Below are 20581 nucleotides of genomic sequence, written 5' to 3'. Positions count from 1 at the left end.
GGACGGTGAAGGTCGGGGGGGTCGGCTGCCGCCGGGGCTCACGGGAACCGGGGGAGAAAGACAGACGCCGGCGCCAGTACGGCAGTTGTCCCTTTTAATCGTGAACGTCACTGAGCTTTTCCATCTCGCTCCAGCTCCAGCTCGGTCCCGGGGGCCCCCTGGGAGGGCGGCCGGAGCTCCCCCGCACTCGGAGGATGGTGGACTTCAATCGCCAGCTCGTAGACGAGCGTTCCCAGCAGGGCCCCGACACAAGGAGCCACGATGGGCACCCACCACCAGCCGCCCCCGGCCCTGCAGAGACAGGTGACGCGCGTTCACACACCGCCGGGTCACGTGGGCGGGACGGGAACCGACGGTGCTACTGACGTGAAAACCTCCGCTCCCCAGCCCATGAGGTAGGTGAAGAGTCGTGGCCCGATGTCTCTGGCGGGGTTGATGGCGTAGCCGCTGTTGGAGCCCATGGAGATCCCAATCAGGAGCACCGCTGCTCCCACCAGCACCGGCCGCACGCCATCCTGGAGGGGCGTGTTCCTCTGGTCCCCGAGGGCCAGGACGCAGAGCAGCAGTGCCGCGGTGCCGATCACCTGGTCACACGCACGCGTTCACACATGTACGGTGGTTAAAGGTGCTGGGGCGGAGGGGGGGGGGCTACCTGATCCACAATTCCTCCCCACATGCTGAGGTAGTCAGCCGGGTAGGTGGAGAATATTCCTGCTGTGGCCGTGGGTCCCGTCACCGTCAGCTCGCCGCCGCTGTAGGTCTGGATGGCATCTGCCAACATCAGGGCCAACCCAAACTTTGGTGTTTTGATTTGCAGTTTTGGCCAAAATGCACATTTTACCACCAGAACCAGCAAAGATGGAAGCTCGTGTTCAATTTGCCCAAGAAGCAAAAGTCCGGTTCAATCCAGATCTCCTGTTTAAGAGAGAAAAAGGGTTTTTTAAGGTAGCTCACCATAATATTGCAAATACACGGTGGCTGCAGCCAGAAAGGCCCCAAACACTTGGAAAAGAATGAAGAACGGGAGCTTTTTCCAGGGGTGTCGGCCCAAAACGCACAGGCTGAGGGACACAGCCGGGTTCAGATGGGCACCTTACGGGCATCAGAAAGGTTCTCGTTACTCAGGATGCAGATTATAACATGACAGCACAAAAGTTGCACCTGGTCTTACCCGAGACCCCGCGAGACACAAACACCCCGAACGTGACTCCGAGCGAGAAGCCCAAGTTGATCGACAGATACTGGCCGTTTTTTTCGTGGCTCGTGGTCACCTGGGCAACGGAGCCACATCCAAAAAGCTGCAACGGTGCGAGAGAGGGGGCCGGGTTAGTGCACAGGGGTTAAAATTGTGCCTTTAAGAACAACAGGTCGGGTCCAAGTTCAGTCACCGTGTCCTTGGTTTTATGAATGTCGCTTCCATGGAATTACTCTAGAATTGTAAAGGTTAATGACCCCGGCTCGTTAGAGATAACTAGCGCCGCTTCAAATCACGCCTCCTTCATTAACTCTCCCTCTTTCTGTCCTCCGTCAGGGACAAAGTCCTCATTTTCCATTCTGTTGATTCACAAACCGTCTCAAAATGTGTGAACACTTTACGTATTTCAGGACTGGATCATCAGCATTTAAGGGGGATTTTAACGTCCTCCGCGCATCTTTACTCACAATCAGGACGTAAACTCCGAGGAATTCGGCCAAACATTCCCTGAGCAGCTGGTTCTTGATCCGACAGTTCTTCAGGAGCCCGTCCATCACCGCGGTCTTCTCGGCGCCGTCCAGCCGCGGGGGAGCGTCTGAAGGCCGGATGCTGACGTCAGGTGGCTCAGCGCCGCGCGCACTGCTTCGCTTTTTATGTCTGAGTTGCAGGTGACGTCACAAACTTTATGGGATGGCTGGAGCGCCGGGAGGGGAGACCAGTCCAGCCTATTGGACATTCCGGTACCGGAACCACAGCAGAGGAAGAGCACAAAGCCCCAAACCGCCCAGATCAGGTGTGACCCCGCTTCACCTCACCTAAGAATTGTGTCTGACTCACGTGACCGGTCCCTGAACGCCTCAGGTCCCACGACCGGTCCCTGAACGCCTCAGGGCCCACCACCGGTCCCTGAACGCCTCAGGGCCCACGACCGGTCCCTGAACGCCTCAGGTCCCACCACCGGTCCCTGAACGCCTCAGGTCCCACGACCGGTCCCTGAACGCCTCAGGGCCCACGACCGGTCCCTGAACGCCTCAGGGCCCACCACCGGTCCCTGAACGCCTCACCGTGGCGTTTCAGCTGCTGTCACAGATGTTTGTTTTTGGCCTTTTGCATCTGGTGAAGATTTAAAATCCAAATATTTATCGGAAGATCAATCGGATTCTTGTAATGAGCCTTTTTTTCATGAGTCATCTTAAATTTATCTGTTGCTTAAACTTTGGAACGGCACTGTCACTTAAACTCTGATGCAGGAGATAAGATGAGATAAGATAAGATGTTTTTTGTGAGCATTTGTTTTTTGAAGCAGCACAAACAGGACACGGATCCAAATAAAAGACAAATGGTGGTGAATCTGAGCGCCGGCGGCAGGACCCCCAGCACGACTGGGGGCCGGCCCCCAGCCAGGGCCACCTTGGGGGCCGGCCCCCAGCCAGGGCCACCTTGGGGGCCAGAGTCTGGGACGTGTTCGTTGAGCTCCCAGTTGGGGACCAGTCAAACCAGTCTGAAGGTGTATTTCTTTTTAGGACATTGACAGGAGGGATAAAACGCAGCTGTTGATGTGAATAAAAGGTAGAAGAAGGTTTCCAACGTTACATCACAGTGGTCAGAACCGACTTTGATCCAAATATTTTTGCATTATTTATTCTTCTATCACTAAAGTCCACAGATTACCCAATGGGACAGTTCAGAGTGCATTTATTATGTGATCTGCTTCGCTTTGTCCGACTAAACAAAAAACTAGCTTTAGTCAAAAGGAAACATCCAATTCCAGAGAATCTTAATGCCAGTTTTTTTTCTTTAATTCTTAAATACACTCAACCAAACAAATAAACAAACAAACAGTGCACACTCACTCCTACATATTATTTAAGGCCTCCAAACAGCTTGGAGAACAGCGAGGAATCGTCTCGCATGTGGGAAAATGCCTGTTCTTGGTCTGCAATACAAAAAGGAGAAATGAACAAGCGTGTTGGACCAAAGAGTGAAACCAACCGTTGCCAGGCCGCCAGTACCTCCTGACACGGTGACGGTGGTCTCTTCTTTGCCCCGGCTGTCTCGGACCGTTCTCCTTTCTTCAACGCTCTAACCCAAAAAGGCCAAAGTTCAGCGATGTTTCCACAGAAGTTTTGCACTCGTATTTATCGCAGCTCACCCCGTCGGGCTTCAACACCTTGGTGACTGTGACTGACTGGAAGAAAGAGCGAGCCTTGGGTTGCTCCGGTGTCTGACCAGCAGGCGGCGCCATAATCTGATCCAGGCCTCCAGAGGACACTGCAGAGTCCAGATCTGAAAAATGGGTGTGAAACAATCAGTTTCATCCGTTTTCAACACCTCCCTTAGCAAAGGATCTCAACCCACCTCTGTCCACTCTGCGCTCGTCCTCTGGAAACATCTCGGGTCCCTTCTTCCAAAGATCAAACTTTGGACACAAGTGAGTCACAATAATCAGTAGAAATACTGTCGGCACGGCAACCGAGCTGTTGATATAAAATAATTACATTTTATACCTGTGAAAATGGCCTCCAGCCGGGGAGAGTTGAGTGGGGAGAAACTGGAGACTTTTCGGATGGCGGAGCATCGTGTCTGGGCTCTCTGGATGGTCGTTGGGGTCTTTGGGAGTCGCTGTCGGGGGATTTCAACATGAAATCTCTCAAGGGATTCCCACTGGGCCCCTCTCTTTTGTCCCCGTGTGGCGGCAGCGCAGGGACCCCTAGAAAGATACCATACTTTTTACTCCCTTTAGTTAAAATCATTTCCTGGACAAGTTTATGGGGCGGGTTCATACCAGTGTGGCCAAACTGGGAGAAAATTTCTTCCATCTCTCTGAAGATTTGGCCAAATTCTGGAGGCACGTGGAACCTCATTGCACCAGGGCCGACGCTGGAACCGAACCTCCTAGTATCGTCAGATGGGCCCCGTTGGTCCCTGTGGAACCCGTCGAAGAAAGTGTCCTCTTCGTCAGCATCGTCGTCATCGTCATGGGTCATAGCCTCAAAAAAGGGGTCCCTGAAATACCAAAGTACATATTTCCCCACATGAACGGTTGAAACGGAAAGTAATGACAAGCATTTATCCAAGTACCAAACCGCCCATTATTCCATTATTATAATTGTTCTGCTTCTAGTAGGAAAGAAGCAGAATAATCATGATAATCATCACTTTTATGAGTCAATTAAAAACAATGGTCAGGTGATGACATCATTTACATCATACTGAAAACACACAAATGGGCATTCATGGTTTTTATGTATCACCGTAATACTTAAACTTAACATGATAAATACATATATTAACATATACAGACGTCTCCTTCAGGGGTCACATTGAGCAGTTTCTTTAGCAAAGCATCACCTTTTAAAGTATATCCATGCCCTGGTTCGCCTAATAATCCTGATTACTATATTATATTTCACTTTATATATATGCGTTTATCCCTGCAGGAACAAACTTTTATCTTCTGTTTGATTAGCGACGTTGTGTTGTCCTGCTAGCTTAGCCAAGTTACTGACGCACGTCTAAAACTTTACCTTCGGTTACCATAGTGGCCTTCGGGTACTCCGAAAAATCCGCGAAATAAATCAAACAGACTCATTTCATGAGCGTTCGCGTAGATTAATTCATAACTGAAAATATAAGATCGACGTCAAACAGGATAAACAAATGTTGCGTTTTTCGATGTGCCGTAAACTGTTCAGGGTGACGTAAACAGTTGACATACTCATTTACCGTAAATAGCGTTGTATCTTGCAATTCTCTCACACACACACACACACACACTTTTTTTAAAAAAAGTTTCTGTTCATGATTATATTACCTAAACATTAAAACAAAACAATTCTACCTACATTTTCTTCTTTTGAGTACAACACTGAAAAAATGTAGCAGAGCAGCTGTAGAACGTGCAGACTTCCTCCAAGTGCCTCCCCCCTCCTCTACCAGAGGCCTGGGGGTCTGCCCAGGATCTCAGCTGTTCCTGGGACTCTTCTGGACAGAGATCTCTGATGTGGTTCCTGGTACCTGCTGGAGCATCTGCTCAGCTTGGGGGGGGGGGGGGGGGGGCGGGGGGGTTGGTTACTGCCCCTAGTGTCCCCATCACTACTGGGACCACTGGTGCCTTCACACCCCACATTCTCTCCATCTCCTCTTTCAGCCCTTGGAAGTTCTCCAGCTTCTCGTGTTCCTTCTTTTGTTTTCAATTTAAGGTTTTCATGGAGATCAAGAAATCCCTCGTATGGTTAAATCCCATTTACTGTCCAAGGAAATAAAAGATTGCTGATTCTGGAAGTAGCTCTGGAATCATCCGTTGTCACAAAAAAATAAAATAAAAAAAATCCCCATTTCCTGAAAACCTGCTCATAACTGAGTTGCTTTGCAAAGTCAGCTGAACCCCAGCCATCCCATAACCTCCTCGGCAGAGGTAATAATATATAGAATACTTTAAAGTTGCAGTGCAGGTTATTGGCGTTATTGCGTCCGTTTCTACCGTCGATTCACCGTTTAGTGGCGACGCCGCTCTGACCTCTGAAGAGAAGATTTGTTTCCTTCACCAGCGTTTGAACGTTTAAAGCCGTCAGACAAATCAAGGCCGTTATATTTTACATTTAATGTCAAATACTTTTAGCAAAAGATTTACAAGCCACATGACAAATAGTTTCTTTAAAGACATTCACATCCAAAATGATGAAAATGCCTCTCTGGTTTATTTACTTAATATTTATATATATTTTTTACAAAATAAAAAAAGGAACCAAAAAGCTAACAAGTCTGCAAGGTTTTAAGAAGGAAAAGGAGAAAGCCATTAAACAAACAGGGACTACAGTACTTGCTTTTTATATATATGTACATGACAAGTTTATCCATTTAAATTTTTTTTTTAAAACACAGTACAAAAGAAAAAAAAAAAAAAAGAAAAAAAAAAAATCACTGACAAAAACAAAAAACCCCATAGTACAATTCTATTCATCCGTATTCAATGATGCAGTGTTGGGGGACGGGGGGGTGAGGGGGGGGCCTCAGAAACTAAAGCATAGCACACTGGAAGGCAGACGGGTGTGTAGCGTCCTTGGAAACTATTTTAACATCTTTCGGGACAGGCAGAACTCTTCTGAAACTTTATCTTCGTTTATGGGAACAGGTACTGTACAGATCAAAGAACAAAAGAACAGTCCACGACCCGCGGCCCCCGTGTGTACGAACATGCACGCAGTCACATGACACAACACCCTTTTTCCTCACCGTCCAACCCAGTGAGCTCGCTTATACGTCTTTATATATAATATATCTATATTTGGTAAAAAATAAACTTCACAACTCTACCAATTCAGAGAATTATTTCAAACTTAAAATGTCATAAAAGTAAAAACTAAAGAAGAAGAAAAAACAAAATCTGGCAAATTGTGTTTGGGCAATCTGTAAGAAGACACTTCACACCCGAATGAAGCCGTGGGGGAAGTTGAGGGTGAGAATCCAAACCAGCCTGCCCCCCCCCCACCTTCAGAGACGACTTCATTCCTCCGAATCGGTAAGAAAAAGAAGAGGGAAAAGAGAGCAAACATTCATTCTTTTAGAAAACAGTTCTATGGTACATACACAACTGATTGGAAAAAATAGGGAGGTGGGGGCTAACGTGAGAGAAATTCCCAGACTGCGCATCTGCCCTCGTGATGGTGTCACCCTTTAGCCACGGAGCCGTGACCTCCCCACCCAGTGTTCGCCCCCCGTCCCTCCCTCCCCTCGTGCATCGTTGCAGCGCTTGTTCTCTGAGCACAGCACGAGTGCTGGGCCGAGAGACTGGGGAGGGACTCTGCAGGGAGGACGGGGGGGCGCATGTAGAGACAGTAGGAGTAGTGAGTCCGCCCTTAGTTTCAGGGGTAGAAATGGTGGAGGGTGGACCCTGACAGCAGATGCTAGTTGGCCCCCCAGTTGTAGCTGTTGTACGCCGACTTGTTCATCTGGGACTTCTGTTGAATGGAGGAGTTCTGGCTGCGCTGTCCAGTGCCGCTCTGCAGAGACAGGACACAGGTCCGCTTACATCATGGACACCCCCCCCCCCACTTGGGTCTGAATCCACATCGTGGCACGAACACACTGATCCAGCGTTAGCATAAACCGCCCGGCCCAGAACCATCATATCGTGCTCATAGTTCTACCTGTCCATCCTGCTGCAGGTGGTGGTGCAGAATCTGAGAGTGGGGTTGTTGGTGTGGAGCCAGGATGTGCATGAAGGGGGCAGGGGCGTAGCCCGCCGCGGCCGGGGGGTTGATGGGGCCTCCGCTGCCCAGAGCAGAGGGCAGGCTGAAGGAAGCTGCTGGCGTCCCAGCGTGGAAACCCTGCTTCTCAAACGACTGCAGGAGGAGAAGTGAAACAAGCAGGTGGTGAGGAACCCGTTCCGTTTTAGGGGAAAAGGGGCCGAGAACGCGCAATTACCTGCGTCTTTGTGTAAACAGACCCTGAAATATCTGGAACACCCGTGTTGCTCGATGTCACGGAGACTCCTGCCGAGACAGAACGGACAAATGGAGCCACTTTACGTTTGGAATCTCCCAGCGCACGCGCACATGCATCGTGGGCAAAGCCTGTTTGACCATCCAGTCTTGGATGACTTAACGGTTAACTTTCTATCGATGACAGCAGTGTGAAAAAGGGGTTAAAATAATGATGATGAAAGATGAGATGAGAGAGAGAAAGCTCGGAAGATCACTTCACATCACAATGTTGGGGTGAAACATTGTCTAAAAGTTCAAATGGAACATCGAACAATGCTATTTTCCTAAGATATGAAAGAACTTATGCAGAACCTGGAAAGAAGAGCCAGTGAAATCCAGCTTCTGAATAGAAAGGACCTGATTTAAATACCAATACTGACTTCCCAGAGCTAGCGTACATGCTAATTAATATAAGTCATGCGATTAAAGAAAAGTGGACCGTTCGGAAAAGTACCATCACAAGCCTGGAATGTCAACATTTAAACACACACAGCAACATATTGCACAGCACAACTGTTTCCATACAGTTTCTACCCTTCACTGAACATCATTTCCATCTGATAACGACACTGATGAGTGAACATGAGCGACCAGCAAGCAACACCGCGGGACCACGTCAACCAGAGGAGCTCGTCGCTGAGATTAGCACTGCTAATCTCACACGGCGTGACCGCATCAACGGTCTTTTACGAAATAAAACACCGGACTCGATGCGATTTGCTCTGGAAGAGATCAGGTAAGAGAGAGAATGGCAGAGGTGGGTGGTAAGAGAGGCAGGCGGAAAAGCAGATCATGTGGTGCGAGCGACTCCCCACAGGCGCAGCGCTAATTAGCGATGAGGCAAAGGAACGGGGAGCCAGATGTGGAGAAGAATGGTTGGTGACATAAGGATAAGACGGGAGGGACAGGGTTGGTTTCTTTCCCCCTTTTTGGTTTTAATTTGGCGGCACTCACCGACTCCAGGCCCGGTGACGGAGCTGGCTGGCTTGCTTTGTGCAGAAGCAGCAGCGGCCACGGCAGTGCCGTATCCGCCCTTACAGAAATCCCCACTCCCTGAAGCCTGGCCCACATCCTCATAGCCTGCAACAGTCAGACACACAGCCGCAGCCCACAGCGTTAGACACACCAGGCAGGGGCGGCAGACCTGGCTCACGCAGCACGTGCAAACAACTGACGGCGTGCACCACCCGAGCAGGCGGCGGACGAAGCTGTGACCCCGCCCACAACGCCAGGCGGCCGCTGGCGGAAATTATTGCAAACGCTGCTCGACTGGTGCAACGGGGCGGTCACAATTTACGGCAAACATCATTTGCATGTACTACCTGAGCCAAATCTGCGGGGGGGGAAGAGGTCGGAAAGTGAGGGGGCAGGCAGGGGGTGTGTGTGGAGGGGGGCCGACACGGAGCTTCAGTCGGGTGATGGCAGAAGCAGCGGGTGGTGCAGCTCCACACACGTGAAAGTAACGATGAAAATCGGATGGAGCCGAGACCGACACTTCACCGGGAAATGATCAAACTCCAGAAACCAGTCATCCATCAAAATAACGTCAGGAAATAGAGAGCATGAAAGAAGGGGGGAGGGGGGCTGCAAAGATGTGGTGGATGAAGTGAAGGTCTGAGAACCTCTAGCTGCTGAAATGAAGAAAGCAAGCTGAGAGAAGAAAGGAGTCAACACGGAACCCCGTAACGTCCAACGTTACCCTCCAGATCAGTTTAGAGCGATTTCGGCCATTACATAAATCAAAGAGTTTTGCATTTAACTAGCAACAAAAACCTGCGGGAGAATAAAGATTGTTATATATATATATATATACACTGTATGTTACTCAGCATACAAGAACACTTTAAACATTACAAGCAGCCCAGCTGGACTGAGGGTGGCAGGGCTCAAAGGAAATATGCACCAAACAGGAAATCATAAATAAATGTGCTAAAATCAGTCAGATGCTAATTGAAATGCACAGGACCTGCATGACCCCCTCCGAACATGCCTTTCAAATTATTTATCGTCTCACCAGTGCTGTATCCATGGGAACCATAACCACTAGCCTGCTGGAAGGGCGTGGCCGATGCATTGACGCCAACATTCACACCGTGTTGTTTGGACGAGGTAGGAGCCACCTAAGCAAGGAAAGCCGTCAAATACTGTCCAAATCAAGTGCTTTTCCTTCGGAACGGTCAAACGGAGCAGAACAGAAATAAGACGTTTTACAGGATCGGGAATTCTCACCGGAAAAACAGCAGGTCCATATTGGAAGGTGTTGGGCAGCCCGGGCATGCCAGTGTAGTACGGGAGGCTTGTGTAGCTGTAGCCAGGAGGCAGCGCAGGGTTGAGGAAGGGCTGCTGCGTAGTGTGGTGCGTCTGGGTCTGGTTCTGTTGGGTCTGAGCCAATGTTGTGGCCGGCGCAGGCGATGACGCGTCACCGCGACCAAACTTGGACAGGTCCCCTGAGACACCGAAGGACAGGACGCACCAAAGAGGACACAAACATCACAGGTGGCGTCAAGAGATGGAAACATCATTATCTATATTGTTTATCATCATATCCTGAACGCAGCTCACCGGAATAAGGGTTGTTTGTCAGGCTGCCTTCTCTGCCAGTCAGTGCAGTGGTGGGTGTTGCAAACGGGATGCTGTAATAATCCTGCAAGCAAAATCCCATTAATGCCCCGTACAGACACGAGGCCGACGTGTTAGTGCAGGCACCAAACTCACCAAAGGTATTCTGGTCTGCAGCATCTGGAGGTCGTCGTAGCCGTACACCTGCGGCTGAGACAAGGCACAGAAAACACGTAAGAGCAAGAAAGGAGGCGGCAGAGCATCGATTCAACCCCTCGCAGGGACCTACAGGGTAGGCGTGCAGTAGTCCCGGAGCCATGATGTAGGGGTTGGGCAGTAGAGGAGGAACTCCAGGTGGCAAATTGGGAGGTGCTTTCCCTGTTTATCCACAATAAAACAAAAAATTAAAAGTGGTATTTACGAACCTTGGTAAACTCCAGTATTATGTGGCTATTTGATGGTACAGTGGGTACAGAAAGTATTGACACCCTCTTACGGTGATCAAAATCCCCAAAATTATTTTTGTGTCCTCGTCAAGCTACATTTGGTACCTCACAACAGCACAAACCCTTTTAGAACATTTTGCTTATCTCGTGAGCGCAACATGCGCTCGTTACTGTCAGTCGTGTGGGTCATTTAGGTGCCATCTAGTACTGAAAGTGGGCTGACGAGGGAAAACAGACACGAGGCTTCACCATAGGAAAGAGTGACAGATTGATGAGGGCGTGAATGCTCCCCGTACCCACTGAACGCTACGTTATTAAGCCTTCGGCAGCAAAAGGAATGAAAAGAGGAGAAACCGAAAATGGAGGACAAAAGCAGGCAAACAGGAAGCCCAGTTGCGTCTGTGTGGTAATAGAATAGAATTTATCCAAGCAGACTCCAGACAACAGGTATTTCTAGCAGAAAGGACCAATGTTTCATGGCCGTTTGTGTTGGTCCTACCTGAGGATGGTGCAGAGCCACGTGTAGAGGAAGCTGAAGGAATGGCAGAGCCTGCCGTAGAAACAGAAACAGTGGCAGCTGCTACAGTTGTGGCACCCATGGATGCATTATTAAGACCCATTGTCAGACTACTGACAGGGCCATGGCCAGAGGGAGCTGAGACGGTGGCAGAGCCCATGGAGGAGGCCTGAGGGGCTCCTAACGATACTTGTGCAGCAGCCACTGAGGAAGAGGAGGGGACCGAGGAAGGAACCACGGAGACAGACGGAGGAAAGGAAGAAGAATGCAGGCTTGAGTCACCGTCCACACTTGGATGCTACAAAAATGAGAAGAAGAGTAAGTGGAACAATATTTGGATCATGATTGGACATTAAATGGACAACAATATAGATACAATATAGATACAGCAGATCAGAACAATTCCAACTCACCAGTAAGCTTGAATTGGATGTTCGGCCCGACGATGCTGCAAGATTATTCTGCTGCGATGGATGAGAGCTGAGAAAACAAGAAATTTCAGAGGCCTCAGCAAACATTTTCTCCCTCCATGCCGACCCATATTCAGATACCAGAACAACAATTTCACACTGCTCAAAGGTTTTTAAGGGAAGGCGTCATCATCACGGTGGAACTCCACCACCGATATCGAGCCGTCTGGTTAGAAAGGTTTCACCTGTAGAGCAACAAAATGACCTCTTGGCAGCCCCTCCTGAGAATGTGTGTGTGCCCAAACGCGCAGGAACACACTGCCTGAGGGTTCTGGGGGCCCGATATCCACTAGTGGGTCTGGTCCTCACAACCCGAGTCTCCATTCTTTTCATAGAAAACTTCCACGCCGAGACATGAGTCTGGAGATGCTGTGAAGGTCATCGGTACCCTACTGGAACAGCTCTTTTAGCAGGAGCCAAGTTCCCTCTGGTGCTTGTTGATGGGGGGCCGCATGGGGCAGGAGTGTATCAGAACCCCCCCCCAATTCCCCAGGCCTAAATCCAAATGAGCACCTCTGGAACATCATGTATTGTTGCATCGTATCAGCCACGCTGCCCCACAAACAGTGGAGCTGGCTGATGACCTCATTCTGGAAAGCACCTGATATCTTATCAGGAGCCGACTCTGCAGGGGTCCATGCAGGCCTGTAAAGGTCGTGCACACTAATGAGCTCCGTGGTGAGATCCTTCAGGAAATTCACAGAAGTTCCACCAGCTTATGTCATTTCCCCCCCCTTTAAGCTCAAGTATGATTCTACGTCTAGTCCTCAGCGAGGTAATATTTTAGTTTCCATTGATCATATATTCATCTGTTCTCTAATAAGATTCAGATAAAGCTGTTTAATTAACAATAGTTCTTCATTTAGATGCTAGCAGACGGTTTGATTGAGCCCTTTATGTTTCCAGCAGCGTGTGTTGTACAGCATATTGCAGGAATGCTAGTTGGCGTCTCACTTGTTGTGCTGAGGCGGGGGCATCGTGCTCGGGGGGAGGTCGTCGCCGTGTCCTAGAGCGCTCAGGGATGGCGCATTTGATGAATTTAACAAGGAGGTGGGGCTGTCTGTCAAAGTGCCCATGTTGGAAGCTGAAGGTTGTGCAACTGAATCGGAGACTTGTTTTCCTAATGCTACAGAGCCTGCTGCAGCTGGGGGGGGGCAGAGGAGAAACACACTCATTTACTGTACGTGGATATAATCCAATGCATCTAAAAAAGGAAATTAATCAAGATATTTACCTTCTACTGATTGTGTTGTTTGCATTGAGCTGAAGCCATTCTGCAACAAAGAGAAATAATCAAGAAATAAGGAAACTGCATATTATTATTATTATCATCATTATAACAATGACAACAGAACTGCATAAGTTGCAAACAAACATTTTTTTCTTCTTTACACATAAGTCACATAGCACCAATTACCATGACACTCCTTTCTACTTAAAATGAGATTAGTTAAAGAGATGGTTAAGGTTTTAGGGACATTATAGAGATATAAAAGGTGGTGTGGACAGACCTTGGGCTGCATGTCCTTCTGAGGGGAGGAGGAGACCGAGGGGGGGTAACGCCGCGTCTGAGGTGGTCTCTGATCATACAGGTCCATTTGGGGCGGGTTGGAGAGAGCCGGGGCCGACTCACTGCAGATTGTAACAGTAGTAGAGCTTTTAGAAAAAGCTTTTTTAATACTTTAAAGACGAGCTCGTGCTCGAGTGCAAATTATAGAGACATTTGTTCTGCAAGGAATCTTGTTCCTTTAGATATTTGATGAACTTTCATCTGTACGACGTGTTAACATGAAAATCTAATCGTTTTTAAAAGTGTATCTTGGCTAATCAGACGTGCACGTTTTGTGCCAGTCTTAAAGTAGGGCTGCAGTGTGGTTTTGGTGTACCAACCTGCTTGGGCTTGTGTAGAGACTGTTCTGAACCTGGTTTGCTGGAGTTGTGGTGGAGGAAGAGGATTCGTACTCTGGCAGAACCGGCTCTGACCCAAACTGTAGCGCCCCAAACTGAAGATTAAGGCCTGAAATGTCCGCTGAGCCCGGCATCTCCACGGCCATCGCAGGTATCTGGTGAAGATTGGGCAAGAGCTCGTTGGTGGTCTTAGAGATGTTTTTCAGATGCAAAAAAACAGCAATGGAAGTTTTTTCAAGGTGGAGGGTTTTAAGAAGCTGGTAGAGAAGACGATGGAAATGGGAGTTTGTGTTGGTAAAACTTTAATGTCACCTTTGTTGTAATCGACGTCCTCTTCTTTTGCTGTTTGAGCTTGTGCTGCTGCAATGGCAGCGGGCTTTGAGCATCGGAGGAGCTCGGGGAAACTTGCTGACCTAAAGAAGGAACTGTTGCCATTTTAGGAAGGGCAGAAGCAGGTGGAGGCACCACGTGAGCAGCAGATGTTTGCTGGGGTAACGAGGAGGAAGAGACAGCAGAGGAAGGCGGCAAGCCTTTGTCTTGCAGGAACACCTCCAACATGGATGAGGTGGAGCTGGCAGACTGATAGGGCTGTCGCTTCGTAAAGGGGGAATGGACTGAAGACTCGGCCTGGGTTTTCATGTCTAAGAGGGAAAAAGGGAGAATAAAAGTACTGAGAAAAACTGCTAGAACATTACTAAAATGACCATTACGCCAGCATTTAAAGGCTTCAACTCCATCTATGTCTCCGTTAAGTCTTAGCTCACCATACTGTCCCAGTGAGGTGCCACTGGTGTCCCAAGATGGTGATGTACTGGGAGGACCAGTTTGGGAGTGTTGGGCAGCTAGCTGTGCCAGTGCCTGGGCTGTTTTATACTGCTCCAGGAACTGAGATCCAGTGGTCCCTGTGCTAGCTCCTTTAGAGTCCCCGACGTCCCCAAATCCCTTGTTTAGCATGCTGACCTGCAATAGTAGCACATTATATCAAAACCATTCACATCTTGTGTGAATATTAGAAAAGCAAGGATCATTCTGACTGTAAACATTGTATGTAAAAGCCACTTTGTGCTAATCTCACCATGCTATGCTGGGTATAAGGGGTGCTGGAAGACGTTTGGGAGAGTGGCACGCCTTGCTTGGAGTTGCTGAAAACCATTGACTGAGACAAGGAAGAGGGCTGGGTGCCTTCCATTCCAGGATTTTCTGTCTCGGAGGAGGATGATGGAGGAGTTTTACCCAGCAGAACTGCAAGGTCAATCCTGTGGCATTACGACAAAGATTTTAAATGCAGTCCAAAGAAACACCAATGGCTCAAAGCAACTACTGTAGCTCTCTTATTTGCTCTAGTAAATCAAACAACATCCGAGGGACAGTTGAAGAACTGTAACTAGTTTTAGAAGCAAATTTTGGGGTTCCTGACTGTTTACTGCAGGCAAACAAACCACTTATGAATGTTCATCTTAGTTAACTTACTCTTGTGCATCTAGTTTTGAGTTGTGGTTTTTTTTTTTACTTCAAGGAGAGTAGAATACAACATTTGACAGTTAGGTTCAATATATTCCACCTCCTTCACAGGAGTGATTCACATCGCGCCTATCTGAAACCGATAAATGGGACTATTTCTGCAGCGAGTTTAACCTCTTAACCTCCGTTTAACAGGGGACAAGCGGCTGAAAAGGATTAAAGAAATCCAAAGTATTAGTGACCTCTGTCCTTTGGTGATGGTGACATTCTCTGGAGGGAGAGGCCTGGGCGTCACAGCGGAAGCTGTGAAGATCTTGGTTTCGGAAAGCTGCAACAAAATGTTGTAGATTTAAGAAATGCGTCACATTTGAAACGAACCCCCTTGATTCAAGGCCAACAGCAGTTTTTAGACATGCCACCAAACTAAAGTTGTTCCTTATGGCGTAGTTGAAGCTGGAATTTTCCAGACTACTAAATATAAACCATACATAAAATAACCTAAACTTCAGCCTTTACTGATATTATTCGGATCCCCATTTATGTACATACACACGCCCAGAGATACTCACATCCTCATTCCAATCCTCAGTGCCCCACTCCTCTGTAGCAGTCCTCCAAACACCTACAGGCCAACAAGAAATGGATCAGAACTCATGTAATGAGCAACAACCTTCAGAGGACAGGATTCAAAAGCTCACCAGGAGAAGAGTCGAACTTTGGGGGGTAGTTTGTCCCCTCTGCTGAGGAGTACTCCAACCCTAAAAATAGAAAAAGTGAGATTTCCGTTGGACGTAGAAAAAAATGATATGAAAGTAAATATCTTGGTTCAGACATAAAAATGCAGGTTTGTTGATGGATTTTTCCACAGGGTCAAAATTAATGTAAGATGAGTTCTTGAAGAAAAACACAATGCATGGATGATTTTGTATACATTGACGAGGGCGAATCCTGCTCAATTTACTTACTGGTTCCCTCTTCCGACTCTGCACTTCCGGTGTTGTTCCAGGTGCTGCCCCCTCCATAGCCGTCTTCTGTCTGGGCTGGCTCCGCATAGTCAGCCGGATTGAATGTTCTGGGAGGAGAAAGGGATCAAATTGGGTCAATTTCTCAACTGAACCGTTTGTTCTGACATCATGCAGAAGAATCCATGACAGCTGCTGTCTATGGCAACAGCACCTTATTTAACAACCTAGTTTGGGCTTTAAGCCCTTTTGTAAAACTTTAATGGTGCTTTGGGTGCTACTGCACAAATCTTCATCGGCCATGCTAATCTCCAAAAATTCCCCTGGACTTTTCTCCCCCGGGTTTAACATAAAAAAGAAAAGCAGAATATCTAAAAGTGCCACAGCTGCTGTTGTTGCCCGAAACATCAAGACAATCGACATCATCAAGTCTTACTTTACTTCAGAAAAACAAAGTCCCAACAAATCTGATCAAACGCTCATTGACCAAAGTGAATCCACATGTTCAAGACATTGAACGTGACGTGTATCCATGGCAACGGCTGCGCTGCACAAAGATGGAACCCTCATCTCGTTCCATCCAACCTGGTCCTGTTCAGACATTTCTGGCTGAGCCATCACCGAACCGCCACCACCCACGGAGCTGATCGAACAGGTTGGATTAACAGCCGTGAGACATCAGAGCAAACCGACGCCACATTTGACGGGGCTGGAACAGAGAAACTCTTGTTCGACTAATTGATGCAGTTGAACTGACGAAGGGCCCGGCCCAATTACTTACACAGAGGTAAGTTAATCAGACAGGAAGTTAAAATGGCGTGCCCATTATTTCTGTCTCAGGTCATTTTGGTGTTCATGCTTGAACTTTGAACTCGTATCCGGCCAGTTTTGAATGTCCTCTAGAGGTCAATGATGTTTGACCTTTCCACCCGAGTCAGTTTGAGGCAGAAATTGTCTAAATCTGGCGAAAAAGGCGTAAGAATCTTTGTTGATATTCTGTAAATAGTCCACAAGTGTAAACAGTAAATAAATAAGTTATTTAAATAGACATTTTCCCCTCATGTGATCGGTTAGAGGTTAAATTTAAACTAACTGGTTATCGTGCCTCAATAATTCTGATTGTTAAATCATAGTAACTTGCTAAAACACTTCAGGGTGACACAGATGAACTGAGATATAGAGAAACATCAAAAGTCCTGTCAATATTGGTGAAATGCAGCTCTTTTCCCTCCAGGAAAGATGTGAGAAAGGTTAAAAACAGCAGCATGATTGTATTATTGATGCATCACTAATAAACCTTAACTAAATAAATAATTAAATAAACCTAAACTTTACAACTAGGTAAAACGCTCCACAATGGTCTCCAGGACAGAATACAAAATAGTGTCAATATCTTGACTGTTTGGTTTAAAGCTAGAACTTTAATGGACGCTCCTCCACTGTGGCTCATAATGAAGATGACTGCCGAACCCGGAACGACCCGAGCCCATTGTGCCAACACGCATGCGATATTTTGTTCTTTTGTTATTGTGCATTACTCAAAAGTTCAAGTCAGTCCTGTTAAAATTCATCCCCCGACCGAGCTCCCATGTTGGCAGAATAGAGTATGGATTCACACAACAGCCACCTATTATCTTTGTTATTTAGGGTCCTGGTTTATCCTGTCAGGGCAGCTCGTTGGGGACACCGATGAGACTCATCACTGATATCCGTCTGCAAAATATCACTTCCTTGTGCAACAACAAAGGCTTCTGAAACCATCTTCAAATTCTTTGATGTTTCCACTATTCTTTAGAAACCCATCAAGATTCCTTGCTGAGGATAAGGAGTGACAATCCCATCATTCATATTTTTAATCTAAACTCTCGCTGCTCTTTTCCTCGCCGTACGCAGGACCGGAGTGGCGGAAACATCCTGCACCGAGCTGAGGAGCGCGCACGCAGCAAGCACCCAACTCTCCTGCTGATACGCTGGCAAACCTCAACTATCAATCTCTCCAGGGATCATGATTTCAATCAGACCTTTGTGAAGGAACGCTTGTTCGATAAACGTAAAAAAAACCAACATGATTACAGAACACAAAGTACTTATTTGTACTCCACTAAGTTGAATACTCTTAATAAATCATTTGTGACACACAAGCTTAAGAAGATAAACACAGCACACAGAATCAATGTCAATGACTGTTTACTCCCTGTTGATCACTCTCGCCCTGTGGCCTTGACAATACTGCAGAATCCATACTGTAGTGCGCTCCGACACCAGTAAACCCCTCACCCCTACTTCAACTCACTCCGTTTGGTCAGAGCTGGTGTACAGAGGCAGGAGAAAAGCAAGAACGTTCACCAAGCAACGCTCTGAAAATACACGATGTCACGCGTGTCAAACAGCTGGTGCATTTAAACGCCTGCTTCCTGTCACAATTAATGACGATGTGACTTAAGAGCCATATTAGTAAGTGAATAATGACGAAATGTGTCAAACATACAGCAGAAGTTGAGATGAACACGGCGCCCAACGGTCACACTAGTGAGACGTCTACTCGTCAAGTCACGTGAACGACATACAAAAGGGACCAGTAAGTGTTTCAGAAACCAGTCTGAGGCCTGACACACTTCTAAGTGGACCCATCAAAAATATTCACTCTTGACACTGCACTCACGGCCCACACTGCTCCAGCTCATTGGCCACTACGATGCCCCTCCTCGGGATTAGGCTTCAACAATAGGCTGTGGTCCTGCTTTCTGGTGACCATGGAAACAAGTTTCAAGTGGAAACAATAGCCCCGCTGCTTTTAGACAACACAGGTGTTCCTTACCCCATGCCCTGTGCCGAAAACCTGCCTCCACGCCTTCCAGATATTCCTGAAAAGTGATGCAGAGACAACTTCCGGTTCAAATTGGTCAACAGCTGACATGTAAGTAAGTCAAATGTATTTGTGCAGCAAATGTGAATGAGAATAAAAGCAAAACAAATCAACATTCAGCCAGAACGGCCCAGAGAACATCCAAAACAATAAGGAGAAACAACAGGGAGGAAGAGAACTCCAAAAAAGTCTAACAAGTAAAGAACTACGGCCCCTTACCCACAGCTCCTCTTCCTCTGCCTCTTCCTCTTCGGCCTCGTTCTGCTCCTCTTCCAGCAATGCCACTCTTGGCTCCATCCAATCCATTCTCCTGACCACGGACTTGAATAAAGATATAGGTGGGGGGGGGGGGGGATTATCGTTACATTTTAAGATGCAGAGGACAAACTAGACAGACAGAAGGCCCCAGGATGATAACCTGAGCCTGCCTTCATTCAAAATGGAGGATTGCTAACATGTTAACTGATGTTATCCTTAAGAGATTATCAGATCAGCCATCCCAACACAACCTCCTCTTCTTCTTTTGGATGCGGGCTTTTCCAAACTTATAGGCTTAGATCCCATAAGATCGGAACGCTGATGCGGAGAGCCGCCCTCTTGCTGTGAACCAGCTCATTTTATGCAAGCGTGCCGACAGGTCAGGATTTACCGTTTGTTCCAAAACCATGTCTCAAAGCTGCCAAATGCTTCAGGTATCACTAGTAAGTTGATAATAAGCAGATACAGAGAGTGCCTTTCTGTTGGAAACAGGAGAAAAGCCACTTTCCAAATACCATCAAAGCAGAGAAAGGGAATTAGCGCTCGATGAGTCTCTCCATGACCTTGCTGTTACCTGGTTAAAGGTCATCTAATTACCAACAGAGATTTTAATTGATCTACTGTTGATACTTTTATTTAACCTCACTCCAGAGATAATCTATTGATCGTGGGTCAGGAAAAGTATGCAATGGCTCTGTTACCATGGTGACCCCACCAGGTGTCAGGGGTCACCTTTGAGTTTTAGACCCCCCAAATCTTGCGGAGCCAATTATCATGCCTCCCACTTTGGGAAGGGAAATCACTGCGTTAACGTACATGGACACGGAGATTTACCAGAAAAGCCCCAAAATACAGGTAAGAAACATTTTCCCCAATTTAGCCAACGGAACTTGGGAGCAGACACTCACACTCTCGTCCCCGGCTGGCCCCGCGGCCCTTGCGTGGAGTTCCACCTCTGCGACGTGCTACATCTTTCTCTCCTTTCTCCCTGTTCTCTTTTCCTTCTTCCCCAATTTCTGCCTGGCTCGTCTCCTTCTGGACTGGCACACTTTTCTTCTTGCCCACCATTTCCCAAGAGTCCTTAGAAAACCATAAAGAAAAGTTTAGACTGGTGCCCCTTTAATGACAGACTAAAGCTGTTTAACGTAGCTGGCTGTGAAAATGGCAGTTCATTACGCAGCAAACGGCAGCGACATGGAACAAAAGATGCAAAGAACTGTGAAAAATAACTGTTTTGATTAACACTTTATGATCTGAGCCTGCGGTTTGTCACATAAACTACCGAGTCTGTGGAAACCACAAGAGCGCAGCCGTCCAGCGAGGGCTGTCCCAACAGGGAGCTTTCAAGGCCGACAACCCTGCTTGATTCCAGCACCCGCAGGACGGGGTTACCCTCCCGCTGCTATATACTGAATGAAATATTTCCAAGGCATTGTGAGATGATACTCTAATTA

The 20581-nt window shown here is 47.5% G+C and overlaps 3 protein-coding genes across 12 annotated transcripts in view; all 3 read right to left on the bottom strand.

Annotated features, from left to right (window-relative positions):
* Positions 1 to 81: 81 nt before the first annotated feature.
* Positions 82 to 2189, bottom strand: aqp10b (aquaporin 10b). Of its 2 annotated transcripts, XM_029844664.1 has the most exons (7): positions 2033 to 2181; positions 1663 to 1920; positions 1172 to 1298; positions 955 to 1092; positions 653 to 771; positions 367 to 584; positions 82 to 291 (listed from the first exon to the last, which is right to left on the bottom strand). In XM_029844664.1, the coding sequence occupies exons 2-7, from the start codon at positions 1747 to 1749 to the stop codon at positions 108 to 110; spliced, it is 873 nt and encodes a 290-aa protein (XP_029700524.1). In that variant the 5' UTR covers positions 1750 to 1920; positions 2033 to 2181; the 3' UTR covers positions 82 to 107. The 2 variants fall into 2 exon arrangements, with proteins under 2 accessions (XP_029700524.1, XP_003969331.2); XM_003969282.3 differs by having other exon boundaries at positions 1663 to 2189.
* A 684-nt stretch (positions 2190 to 2873) lies between these two features.
* Positions 2874 to 5144, bottom strand: hax1 (HCLS1 associated protein X-1). 3 transcript variants are annotated; one of them, XM_029844666.1, is made up of 7 exons: positions 5041 to 5144; positions 3981 to 4201; positions 3703 to 3905; positions 3554 to 3614; positions 3348 to 3481; positions 3208 to 3277; positions 2874 to 3131 (listed from the first exon to the last, which is right to left on the bottom strand). In XM_029844666.1, coding segments are annotated over exons 1-7 (765 nt in total). In that variant the 5' UTR covers positions 5043 to 5144; the 3' UTR covers positions 2874 to 3057. The 3 variants fall into 3 exon arrangements, with proteins under 3 accessions (XP_029700526.1, XP_011607721.2, XP_029700527.1); XM_011609419.2 differs by lacking the exon at positions 5041 to 5144 and adding an exon at positions 4723 to 4912; XM_029844667.1 differs by lacking the exon at positions 5041 to 5144 and adding an exon at positions 4547 to 4701.
* A 637-nt stretch (positions 5145 to 5781) lies between these two features.
* The window catches only part of ubap2l (ubiquitin associated protein 2-like), an 18182-nt gene continuing 3382 nt past the window's right edge, over positions 5782 to 20581 (bottom strand). For 3 of the 7 annotated variants that reach the window (XM_029845097.1, XM_029845098.1, XM_029845095.1), the window contains exons 5-29: positions 20036 to 20207; positions 19089 to 19190; positions 18822 to 18867; positions 16007 to 16113; positions 15740 to 15799; positions 15611 to 15663; positions 15284 to 15369; positions 14656 to 14836; positions 14345 to 14540; positions 13893 to 14221; positions 13563 to 13768; positions 13184 to 13304; positions 12907 to 12946; positions 12627 to 12816; positions 11616 to 11682; positions 11185 to 11500; positions 10529 to 10617; positions 10396 to 10449; positions 10243 to 10324; positions 9910 to 10127; positions 9695 to 9800; positions 8635 to 8760; positions 7622 to 7689; positions 7345 to 7539; positions 5782 to 7197 (exon numbers count right to left, since the gene is read on the bottom strand). In XM_029845097.1, coding sequence (XP_029700957.1) covers positions 7102 to 7197; positions 7345 to 7539; positions 7622 to 7689; positions 8635 to 8760; positions 9695 to 9800; positions 9910 to 10127; positions 10243 to 10324; positions 10396 to 10449; positions 10529 to 10617; positions 11185 to 11500; positions 11616 to 11682; positions 12627 to 12816; positions 12907 to 12946; positions 13184 to 13304; positions 13563 to 13768; positions 13893 to 14221; positions 14345 to 14540; positions 14656 to 14836; positions 15284 to 15369; positions 15611 to 15663; positions 15740 to 15799; positions 16007 to 16113; positions 18822 to 18867; positions 19089 to 19190; positions 20036 to 20207 — 3306 coding nt within the window. In that variant the 3' untranslated portion in view covers positions 5782 to 7101. The remainder of the gene's footprint in view (positions 7198 to 7344; positions 7540 to 7621; positions 7690 to 8634; positions 8761 to 9694; positions 9801 to 9909; positions 10128 to 10242; positions 10325 to 10395; positions 10450 to 10528; positions 10618 to 11184; positions 11501 to 11615; positions 11683 to 12626; positions 12817 to 12906; positions 12947 to 13183; positions 13305 to 13562; positions 13769 to 13892; positions 14222 to 14344; positions 14541 to 14655; positions 14837 to 15283; positions 15370 to 15610; positions 15664 to 15739; positions 15800 to 16006; positions 16114 to 18821; positions 18868 to 19088; positions 19191 to 20035; positions 20208 to 20581) is intronic. The other 4 variants (XM_029845101.1, XM_011609424.2, XM_029845099.1 and 1 more) reach the window with 4 other exon arrangements.

The sequence above is a fragment of the Takifugu rubripes genome, chromosome 12 (genome assembly GCF_901000725.2).
Source record: "Takifugu rubripes chromosome 12, fTakRub1.2, whole genome shotgun sequence".
NCBI classification, from domain to species: Eukaryota; Metazoa; Chordata; class Actinopteri; order Tetraodontiformes; family Tetraodontidae; genus Takifugu; species Takifugu rubripes.
The sequence above is the reverse complement of the archived record's forward strand: the minus strand, read 5'-3'. Positions and strand labels throughout refer to the sequence as shown.

Coding starts and splice junctions, on each gene's coding strand:
- aqp10b (XM_003969282.3), bottom strand. CDS start 1,749: ATGGACGGGCTCCTGAAGAACTGTCGGATCAAGAACCAGCTGCTCAGG. Junction 1,299..1,662: donor TCGGAGTTTACGTCCTGATT/GTGAGTAAAGAT, acceptor GCACCGTTGCAG/CTTTTTGGATGTGGCTCCGT. Junction 772..954: donor CGTGTATTTGCAATATTATG/GTGAGCTACCTT, acceptor TGATGTTGGCAG/ATGCCATCCAGACCTACAGC.
- hax1 (XM_011609419.2), bottom strand. CDS start 4,787: ATGAGTCTGTTTGATTTATTTCGCGGATTTTTCGGAGTACCCGAAGGC. Junction 4,202..4,722: donor GGCCACTATGGTAACCGAAG/GTAAAGTTTTAG, acceptor TTGGTATTTCAG/GGACCCCTTTTTTGAGGCTA. Junction 3,132..3,207: donor CACCGTCACCGTGTCAGGAG/GTACTGGCGGCC, acceptor TTTGTATTGCAG/ACCAAGAACAGGCATTTTCC.